Source organism: Uranotaenia lowii, unplaced genomic scaffold, assembly GCF_029784155.1.
Source record: "Uranotaenia lowii strain MFRU-FL unplaced genomic scaffold, ASM2978415v1 HiC_scaffold_348, whole genome shotgun sequence".
NCBI classification, from domain to species: domain Eukaryota; kingdom Metazoa; phylum Arthropoda; class Insecta; order Diptera; family Culicidae; genus Uranotaenia; species Uranotaenia lowii.
In genome coordinates this window covers 23,344-34,017 of record NW_026598254.1, presented here as the reverse complement: position 1 = coordinate 34,017, position 10,674 = coordinate 23,344, and the positions used below count along the sequence as shown (strand labels likewise).

The 10,674-nt window shown below is 44.2% G+C and overlaps 1 protein-coding gene across 1 annotated transcript; it reads right to left on the bottom strand.

Moving 5' to 3' along the window:
* Positions 1–4,929: 4,929 nt before the first annotated feature.
* On the bottom strand, positions 4,930–10,194 carry LOC129759964 (uncharacterized). The gene has a single exon (XM_055757546.1). It carries the CDS (start codon positions 10,192–10,194, stop codon positions 4,930–4,932), a length of 5,265 nt encoding a protein of 1,754 aa, XP_055613521.1.
* Between the last annotated feature and the right edge of the window lie 480 nt (positions 10,195–10,674).

The following is a 10,674-nucleotide window of genomic DNA, read 5'->3' as shown; positions in this document are numbered from 1 at the left end:
ATTCATCACCACCCACTCCAGTATACAACATAAGTTTAGTCCTCCACCGAATTCGACCATTCCTGCCTTTCCATTGTGATGATCCTGTCGTGTCAAGCATCGGCCAACTTTATCTGGCGGTCATCGTAAGCTGACAGCAAACCACCATCGTCGTAGCTTCACATCGCAGTTTCATCTTCATCAGCGCCTGGGGCGCTCGCGGAGGCCAGGAGGCCTCCGCTCCAGGTCGAATCGGTCCGGTGGACCACATCCAGTCAGCTAGTCAACTAGTCATCTAGCCATCTAGTCAACCAGTTGTTCCGTTCTCCTGTCGTCACGTCGTCCAGTCACCACATCGTCCGTTCAACCGCCATCCGTACTACTAGCGATATGTATATTCGTGTCCTGTCGTTTGTACATCGTTGGTAGATATCGTCCAGTCTCCGTATTGTTGATAAAGATCGTCCAGTCCTGGTAGTTGCAGAAGCGCAACCAGACGCAGCCTGTCTGAGCAGGATTCCAGCCCTAAAGCCATGGGGGGTGACGCGGTCGCGATCGGACGGGTCGGACCTGTCACCCCAAACCCACCCAACGTTAAGTACTCTGCGTTACCTTCATCCTTTTAGGAACTTACTTGTTCTTCCTCACAGGGTCGGCGTTGCGTTGGAGGTCCTGGGCTGTGAATCACCGTTACCTGTATCGTCATCGTAGTTTTGGTCATCGTAGTCTTCGTCATCGTTGTCTTCGTTACCAGTACATTGTGAGTTCAGTTAGAATTAGTATTGTTAGTGATAGAAGTCGTGCGCATGGGTTAGAATAGGTTACCAAAGATTAGGATTAGTTAGTATAGGTAGTATTGCAAGGCGGCCGGTATGTTAGTCTGAAAATCCGGTGTCATTGCAATCCCTACAAACGGTCAACGCAATCAATCAATCGACTTTCTATCTCGCCATCTCCAGGAGGCGAGCAAATATAGTGCCACTCGAAACGACCCATGCGCCACACAATAGTCAGTAGAAACCTACCTAGAATTAGACTTGCAATAAACGGCCAGCAGAACACACGCGTCTTTGTGTCTGTCCTGTGTCGTACCGTATCTACCTAGCAAGCAATAAAGTTTCTACTTGATCCGAACCGTCGCGCTGTATTATTTAACCCGTTTGTTCGTCAAATATATGTACGTTTTGCCCAGTAAAAGTGTGTCGATTAATTGCCCCGAAAAGTCCACATCCGTAGAAAAACAAGTATCCATGCCAAATTTCAGATCTCTAGCTCTTAAGATGGCTGAGCCTATAGAGGAATAATTTTAGATATTTTATGCAGAAAACATTCACTTTACTGTTTTCCTAATTCGTTCGAAATTAAATCATTCATGGTAACTATCAGCAGCACATCAAAAGACGGTTCCACCAAAGTTTTTTTTTTGCCGCATCAAAATCCTCGAAATGGCATTTTTTTACCGATCAGCTTACTGAAAAGTAAACAAAAAATATATCAATCAAACTTACCATTCCGGACAGGACCATAATATTTAACTTTGAAGGAAAACAAATAACTATCAACTGGCCAGTGCTTCGTACTGTTAGAGGATGGAAAAACTGATGGAATAAATGAATGTGTTCACTATTTTTTTCCCAATGCCGATTCTTCTATTTTGTTATAAGATGTTTCTATGAAAATTGTACGGATTTCATTGGACTCCTATTCTCAATAAGTTTGTACTCCTATATGCGGTTCATAAGAAGTTTCTTATGAATATCGTATTAAGAATTTGCCTGAGTGTAGATCATTCCTTAATAATTCTTTACTCGAAAAAAAAATCAAATTCTTAACCAAAGCTCCTCCACCCCCGCGCACACCAAGGTTCACAGAAAAAACTGTAATTTCACAGAATTTTGAGCAAATTTTCATCACAGAATCTGTGTCGCCGAACACAGAATTTTGAAAAATTCACAGATTTCACGGATTCTATTTAATTTTAAATGGACTTCCAAAATTGTTATTTTTTTGGCCACTAAAAAATTAACATTTTTTATTTTGAATCAAAAAAGGATGAGAAAATTGATAACTTTTATTGATTTTACCTAACTTAAATGTAAAAAAGACCCAATTTATCATGAATTTTCAATAAAATCAAAGGAAATAGCATCACAGAAAACCATCAAAGAATTTCTGTGTAAAATCACATAAAGTCAGAATTTTTTTTCTGAAAATCACAGAATTTTTTTTCGGCAACCTGGCGCACACCCATTGCCCAAACTAAGGTTGCCAGATTGCCGTCTTTATCCGGGTTTGCCCGGATATTTAATACAAAATTTCTAATTTGTCCGGCCCGGCCAGGTTGGCCGGACTTTTGCCAGGATTTCTTCACTTTATTTAGCAAATCAAACCAAATAAAAAATATTTTGTGTTGTTTATTTTTTTATTTTTGCCTCCATAACGAATTTTTTTTAGCAAGTTTTATAAATCTAACATGATTTATTTATTTATTTATTTTTTATTTGGTTTGATTTGCTAAATAAAGTGAAGAAAGGTGTTTTGGAAGCTTAATACTATTTAAATACTATTGATAAGTTTATATGGAAAAAAGTTTTTTTGTTGATTTTTGTTAAGTAATTTCAGTTGATGACAAAATTTGCCCGAATTTATGGTCGTCAATTTTGAAACCGAATGGCCCGGATCTCGCCAGGTTTTATATAAAATTGCCCGGATATGTCCGGCCCGCATACATGTTGAAAAAATTCTGGCAACCTGAGCTCAAACCCTTGTTTGGTAGCATATCTAAGATCTTTGCTTGTGCACAGACATACCCAGACTTTTTCCCAAATTGCCCCAATTTTTTCCCTCAACACCCGACATCTCTGTTTGATTTTTTTCCATAACTTTTTTAATAAATTTCATATTTTTCCTAAGTACCAACATGTTTAGAGCTTATTTTGAATAATTTGAGATGCTGTTTTAAAATACGCATTTGTTATTTTTTGTCATCTAAGTTTTTAAGATAGCTAAATAAATGTTTGCTTTCATTAAATAAAAGTGTGCACTTTTTTAGCAAAAATTAATAACATATTTTTTGAAAATAAAATTTTTAGTTCAATCTAGCACCCTAGGTAGAACCGGCTTATGTGGGACCCCATGACAATTTTTTCTCATATCAGTTTTACCTGAACACTTCATGGAAGTACCTTTCAGCAGGATCGGCAGGATGATAATGTCCGGATGGATTTTACTTTTAAAGGCAGCAGGTAAAATATTCCTTGAATCGGTAGCAGGTAAGTTTTCCTTCTTCTTCTATCTTCTTTCTTTCAGGTGATGAAGCGGTCGAGATTGTTTCCTTGGTAAGTATCCTTTGTTTTTATTTCTCACTCACTTTATACAGTTCTTTTAACTACTTTTAACCACTTAACTTTATTTCTTAATTTATTTACAGCCTATCTACTTAATTAACATTACAAAACTTTACACAAAACAATCAATTAAAGTATCACTTCTAGGAAAACAACAAAACAGAGTGCGTTCGCCGAGCGGTTGACGTAGCTGGTATCAGTGCCAAAAAGAGAAACACATGACTTCTCGATCGGCCTTTTATAATCTAGGGATGCCGGAAACTCCTCTTTTTCTTATGATGTTTCTTAACTCCCGAACAACTGACAGCATTCCGAAGACAACCCATCGCAATAAACCCGGCGGCGAAATGTTTTCAGCAGCGGGCATTTTCGTTTCTACCCATTTTCGTGTGTGCGCGAACATCCTGGCCCCTTCAGAAACAGCGTTTCTGACGATGATTATGGATTAATAATTCCGTGAACTAAGTGGATTCCGTTCAGCGTGGATATGGCGATCACGCTAACTTTTGGCTACCCCTTAAAGGCGTAAAATTGACCCGTTATTAAGAACCTCCACTATCTGTCAAATGAAGGGTCATTTTAACGGATCAATATTACCCCTTATTTCGAAAAGCTCGAGTCCGCTTCAAAGGGGTAGTTCTAGATGTAACATTGAAAGCGTTATTATTTATCCGGGGAATTGTGATTGATGCGAAAGATTGTAAGTATTTTATGATGTATTTATTTTGTTCCTTTTGTTAGATTTTAATTATTCATGTTATTTTTTTCAGAACTGCACAGTTCCGGATGAGGGCGGTGAAAAATTTTAAGCCGATGGACGAAACCGGAACCGCGGTGGATTAACATAATGGTAAAAAAAATGGTGAATAAATTTTGCTATTTTCATATTTCAATAAACCAAATCAAGAATGATATTTTGTTGTCGTTAATTTCCCAGCAAACATATTTCCCATAAGCAGCTCCTGAAATTTCCACCATATGAAAGCGTCTCAAATAAGGGGTAATTTTCATCCGGTATGAGCGTTTGGAATAAGGGGTAATTTTGACCCGCTACAGGCGTTATGAAGCTGAGTACCCCTTAAGGGGTACAGCGACTATATCCTTAAAAAGGAGTTCTCCCAGTCTTATTGAATAACGGGTCAAAAGTATTCGTTAAGGGGTAGCCAAAAGTTAGCGTGATGATGATGTTTGTTTACATCTGTCTCGTGGTTTGTTGTGATCGGTTTCGTCGGTTCGTTCTCGTTCCGTGGAGTGAAGTGATGTTTTCGATGGTTTACGTCTGGAAAATATTGACCCGGTAGACCTTCCTAAAAAAAATAGTTAGATTGGACAGGGGCTCACCTGATCCAACTTCGAATAGTGCCTTGAAAGGTGTGAAATTTAGAACGGGATCTGCATCGCGATTGGACTGAAGACTGTTGCATGCTGTTGTGTTTTCGTGGTGTTGTGCTCAATCCGAAAGGTGAAGTACGGAAGTGCTGAAAATAGTTGACCCAGTAGCGAAGTTGGGAAAGAATAAAGGCTTGGACAGGAACTCACCTGATCCAAGTCAATAAATGCCTTGGATATTATTTTTAAACTGGATCCGAAATTTAAAGCTCCTTCAAGCACGAATCTCGTCTGGTGTTGATTGCTCAGCGCTGGATGGTGCAATTGATTCCTCCAACGATGGTGCAATCGGCAGCAGGCAGATTTTAGACACCGGTCGCGTACAGGATCCTTTCGCTGTCCTCAGAGTGACCACTCTGACTACTCCGTCGCTGCCAGGATGGGTCTGAATTATTCTTGCCGTCGGCCAACGCATCGGTGGAGTGTTATCTTCCTTCAACAGGACGAGCTGGTTTTCCTTGATGGAAACAGGTGAGTGCACCCATTTGCTTCTTGGTTGTAACGTATTTATGTATTCTAGATGCCACCTCCGCCAGAGATCCTGAAGCAGTTTTTGGATTTGTTGCCAATTTTTTAAGCAGTTGAACGGAATCTCACTGAGCTCGTCATCCGGAACAGCTTTTAATGCAGAGCCGACAAGAAAATGCCCGGGTGTTAATGGCTCATAATCCGTTGGATCGTCGCTCAGGGGAACCAGAGGACGAGAGTTAAGGCAACCTTCTATTTGACATAAAAGAGTCTGCATGTCGTCGTAATAAAGTGGTCGGTCTCGGACAATGCGGATGAAATGTTTCTGAGCAGAATGAATGGCAGATTCCCATAGTCCACCAAAATGGGATGCTCTAGGCGGATTAAAGTGCCATCTGATGTTGCAGACTGAGCATTCCTGGTCAACATTGCGCGAATAATCTGGCTGGCGAATAAGTCGCTTTAGTTCATTCTTGGCTCCGAGAAAGTTTCGGCCATTATCAGAGAAGATGTCGGAAGGTGGGCCTCGACGAGATACGAATCGTCGCAAGGCCTGAATGAACTTTGCTGTTGTCAAGTCGAACACCAGTTCGATATGTACAGCTTTAGTGCAAAAGCAGACAAAGACTGCAACAAATGCCTTTGTTGGGGAGGCTCGCCGATGCGGATGCTTCAGCAGGATTGGGCCCCAATAATCAACCCCCGTTACCGTGAATGGACGAGTGGCTGTGATCCGTTCCTTGGGCAGCTCAGCCATAAATTGTTCCACCAATTTAGGGCGAGCTCGGAAGCAAATGGTGCAGCGGTGTACGATGTTTTTGGCCAGATTCCTGGCCCCTATGATCCAGTATCGTAGGCGAAGAAGTCCGACCAGTAGTTGCGGTGAAGCATGCAGATTGCGTTCGTGGTAGCATTGTACGAGTAACGCCGAAAAACGATGATGATATGGGAGCAGAATTTGGTGCTTGCTGTCGTAGGTTAGTGGTGCTTTATCAAGCCTGCCTCCCACACGCATTACCCCGTGAGGGTCGAGGAATGGAGAGAACCATCGGAGCCGTGATTTGGTGTGGATGGGTTTCGAGTCTCGAAGCGCGCTGATTTCACTGGCGAATTCTTGGAGCTGGACTAATCGTATTAGGGAAAATTCAGCATTTTGGATTTCGGTCGGTGCAAGAATGGTGGTGAGCTTCGGTTGTTTGCGGTTCATGGAGATCCGTAAACAGAATGCCGCTACACGGAGCATGTGTTGGAAGGAGGAAAAGCGTTCGACGAAAAGATCAACGAAGGAAGGGTCTGCTGTTGTTGCCAGAAGTTTAATCGGGGAAGATCGAGATTCAAGCTGCGTCTCAAACGATTGGTCATGCTGATTAACAGGCCAAAACGATGGTTCAGATTGAAGCCATCGAGGCCATTTCCACCAAAGGTCGCACGAAAGAATTGTTCCTGCCTCTATGCCTCTAGAGATGTGGTCTGCAGGGTTCTGTTGCCCTGCAACATGGTTCCAGGAAGTGTCCACCGTGGCTAGCTGAATTTTGGATACTCTGTTAGCCACAAATGTAGTCCAAACAGATGGGCTAGACTTAAGCCAGGCAAGAACGGTAGTAGAGTCGACCCAGAAGAATGTCGTGAACCTTGATCTGAAGGCGGAGCAGACCTTTTGGTACAGTTGAGCCGCTTCTAGTGCTCCGCAGAGCTCGAGTCGAGGAATGCTGCGCCTTTTTAACGGTGAAACTTTAGATTTGGCTGTCAACAAAGTTACCAGAACATTCCCGGAAGCGTCGGTCGATCGAAGATATGCACAGGCGCCATATGCTTGTTCCGATGCGTCCGAAAAGAGGTGAAGCTGAATGTTACATGGATCGGGCAAAACAACACATCGAGGGATTCTGAGTTGCTCAAGCAGAGGCAACTGCGAGTAGTATTTGATCCAGTAAGTGGCGAGAGAATCTGGTAGCGGTTGATCCCAGCCCCAAGGTGTGTCGTCTTCGGATGTAAGGCTCCACAGCGTCTGCATAAATATCTTAGCGGTTACGATGACTGGTCCAACCAGGCCTAACGGATCGAAAAGTTGTGCGATTTGTGACAGAGCGATTCGTTTCGTCATAAGGGTGTCTGGTGGTTGCTTGGGGAGTTGGATGTGGAACCGTAAGTTGTCGGCTGTTGGTTCCCAGTGTAGGCCCAGGGTTTTGATGCACTGGTCTGATGCGAGCTCGACCGAAGATTGAATGGCACGCCTTTCGGGAGAAACGCCGTCGAGAACCGATTCTACGTTTGAGGCGAATTTGCGGAACTCAAGTCCGCCCCTTCTGCAAAGATGATCAAGCTGAGTTCGTAGTTCTGATACTTCCTCTGGTGAGCTGCCTCCGGTGAACAGATCGTCGACGTACACATCGCGCCTCAGAATCTTGGCTGCTTCGGGAAAGTTCTGGTTTTCGTCATCGGCTAACTGCTGAAGTACCCTGGTAGCGAGAAACGGTGCGCTGGCCGTGCCGTAGGTGACCGTTTTTAGCTCGAAGGTCTGTAGAGGTTCCTCGGGGGAATTCCGCCAAAAAATCCGCTGCAGTGGAGTGTCTCTATCGTCGACCAGCACTTGACGATACATCTGCTTAATGTCAGCGATGAGCATGACCTGGTGGAGCCTGGACCTCAATATGATGGCTCTCAGATCGTCTTGAATTATTGCGCCTACCATAAGCACATCGTTCAGAGATTTTCCGGTTGCAGATTTACACGATGCGTCGAAAACAACTCGGACCTTGGTTGTGGAGCTCGTTTCTCGAATCACAGGATGATGGGGTAAGTAGTACCGGGAAGAATCGGATCCAGCTGTGTCCGCCACTCGATGCATGTGGCCAAGGGTTTCGTATTCTGCCATGAAGTCCCGATACTGAATCTGCAGCTCCTTGTTGCGTTGAAGGCGAGATTCGATCATGTGAAAACGACGTCGCGCAGTGTTGCAGTTGTCGCCTATGTTGTCTGCCGCTTCCTTCAACGGCAATCGCACAATATATCGGCCATCTGGTGTACGTTGAACTGTACGACGAAAATGCTCCTCGCACGCCGCTTCTTCTACCGAGAGACTAGGAACGGCGCTTTCCTCCTCGATCGCCCAAAACCGTTGCATGAATCGTTGGATGTCCGCCACTGTAGCGACGTTGCAGGAAATCGTCTTGAGGTGATTGGACTGCATAACCTTCCCAGAGACCACCCAGCCAAAGACCGAATTCACCAGCATCGGAAGCCCATCTCCAAGTGATATTCTGCCTGATGGTTTGAAGACGTCGAAGAATATTTCAGCACCCAGAACCACGTCGATGGGATTAGACTGGTAGAAAGCTGGATCTGCTAGCTGAATTCCCTCCGGAAAACTCCAGCTCGAAACGTCCATGGTTGTCGACGGTAGATTTAGGGTGAGTTTCGGAAGCACAAGCAATTCGACGATGGTGGAAAACCGGGTGGTGCGTGAGCGTACTGTGGTGCGGAGCTTCAGACGGGCATGTGTAGACGATTGACCAATTCCGGAGATCGAGAGATGAACCTTTTGCCGATGAATCCGAAGCCGTTGAGAAAATGACTCAGTAATGAAGCTGCACTCGCTTCCTGAGTCCAGCAGTGCCCTTGCTACGTGCGAGTTGCCGTGATCGTCGACCAAAGTGACCACTGCTGTTGCGAGAATCACCCTGTTAGAAAGACGACCAGTCCCTGGATTGTGAATCGCGGCTGATAGTGATGGTGAAGCTGCTTCGTTTGCCGCATTGGTCTCCGTTGTTGCGCTTGGTTCGACTCGCTGGTTGAGGCGCTCCTGATGAGTGCGATCGTCGCTGCACAGCTGGCTATGGTGTCGTCCTCGGCATTTCCGGCAGGTGTTCTTCGACGAACAGTTCCGAACCACATGACCCTTCCGTAGACAATTTCGGCAAAGCTGTTGGCGGCGCACAAGTTTTTCTTTGTCTTCGGAGGTCAATTTTGAGAAAACTGGACACTGATACAAAGGGTGATGGTCGGAGCAAGCGAAACACTGCCGATAGTTGAACTGAGTTGCTCCGTGGCTAACGAGTGGAGGACGAGAAGTCGATTTTTTCGCTGAAGTCGTTGCTGAATGCTCTTGCTGGCCATTGCTCATACACTGCAGAACCGTAACTCGTCGTTGAAGAAAGCCTGCCAGATCTTGGAATGTAGTTGACTCTTTTGCAGACGCAAACTCTTCCCAATCTCGACGAGTTGTTGAATCAAGGCGGATACTCAGCATTCGTATGAGCAAAATGTCCCAATATTCAGTTCTTTCTCCAAGCTGCCTTAGGATTCTAACGTTAGCTTCAAACCTTTCGACCAACGAATGAAGATCTGAAGCTGATTCTTTCTTAAGTTGCGAAAATTCGAACAACGAGTCAACATAAGTTTGTTTTAAACGTAACGGATTTTGAAAATGCTCAATGAGAAGATTCCAGGCGACGGGATAGTTATTGGCACTGATTGCAATAGTTTGGATTAACTTAAGGGCATCTCCACTCAACGACGATCTCAAATAATAAAACTTTTGGATGTTAGATAAATCACTTGATGAGTGCACCAAAGAAACGAAAAGATCGTGGAAGTTTAACCATTGCTCTAACGACCCGTTGAACACGGGGAGCTTCACGTCGGGTAGCCGGATCTGGGAGGAAGCAGGGAAGTGCGCATGGGACTGAACAGGATGAGAATACGGAGTCGAAGCATGTTTATTTACGGCCAGCAAGAATCCCTTCACTCTGTAGTATTCTGTCTCGAAATGTGATCGCTGCTTGAATTGCTGCTCGACGATTGCCATGTCGTCGACATCGGAAGCTTCCAGCTCAGCTTGGGTCTTGGAGTAGTCTGCCCAGAGAACACCAAGATTCTCTAGCCGCACGGGGACTTCAACTGATTGAGTGTCTTCGTCGTAGTTGTCGACGAAAACCTTGATGAGGTTGAAAGAAGTCTCTAGGCTGCGAATCCTCAATTTCAGAGACTTAATACGTCGCTCTGAAGCCATTTCCAACGCCGGAAGGCCTGGAAATCGAAAACCAGCGAAGCACAAACGACACTCTTATAGGTTTAATGGAATTATAATTACCTTTTAGAGGCAATTAGATTGCCTTGTATTTTTATTACAGCAGGAACGAATCCAAATCCGGCAACGTGGAGGTGTTGTTGATGACTTCCGTAAATCGTGTATAGGTTCCGGATGCTCGGAGTTCGACGGGCATCCGGTTCGAAGGACCAAATGGAAGTACCTTTCAGCAGGATCGGCAGGATGATAATGTCCGGATGGATTTTACTTTTAAAGGCAGCAGGTAAAATATTCCTTGAATCGGTAGCAGGTAAGTTTTCCTTCTTCTTCTATCTTCTTTCTTTCAGGTGATGAAGCGGTCGAGATTGTTTCCTTGGTAAGTATCCTTTGTTTTTATTTCTCACTCACTTTATACAGTTCTTTTAACTACTTTTAACCACTTAACTTTATTTCTTAATTTAT

Excerpts from the sequence above, each read along its gene's own strand:
- LOC129759964 (XM_055757546.1), bottom strand. The coding sequence starts at position 10,194 with ATGGCTTCAGAGCGACGTATTAAGTCTCTGAAATTGAGGATTCGCAGC.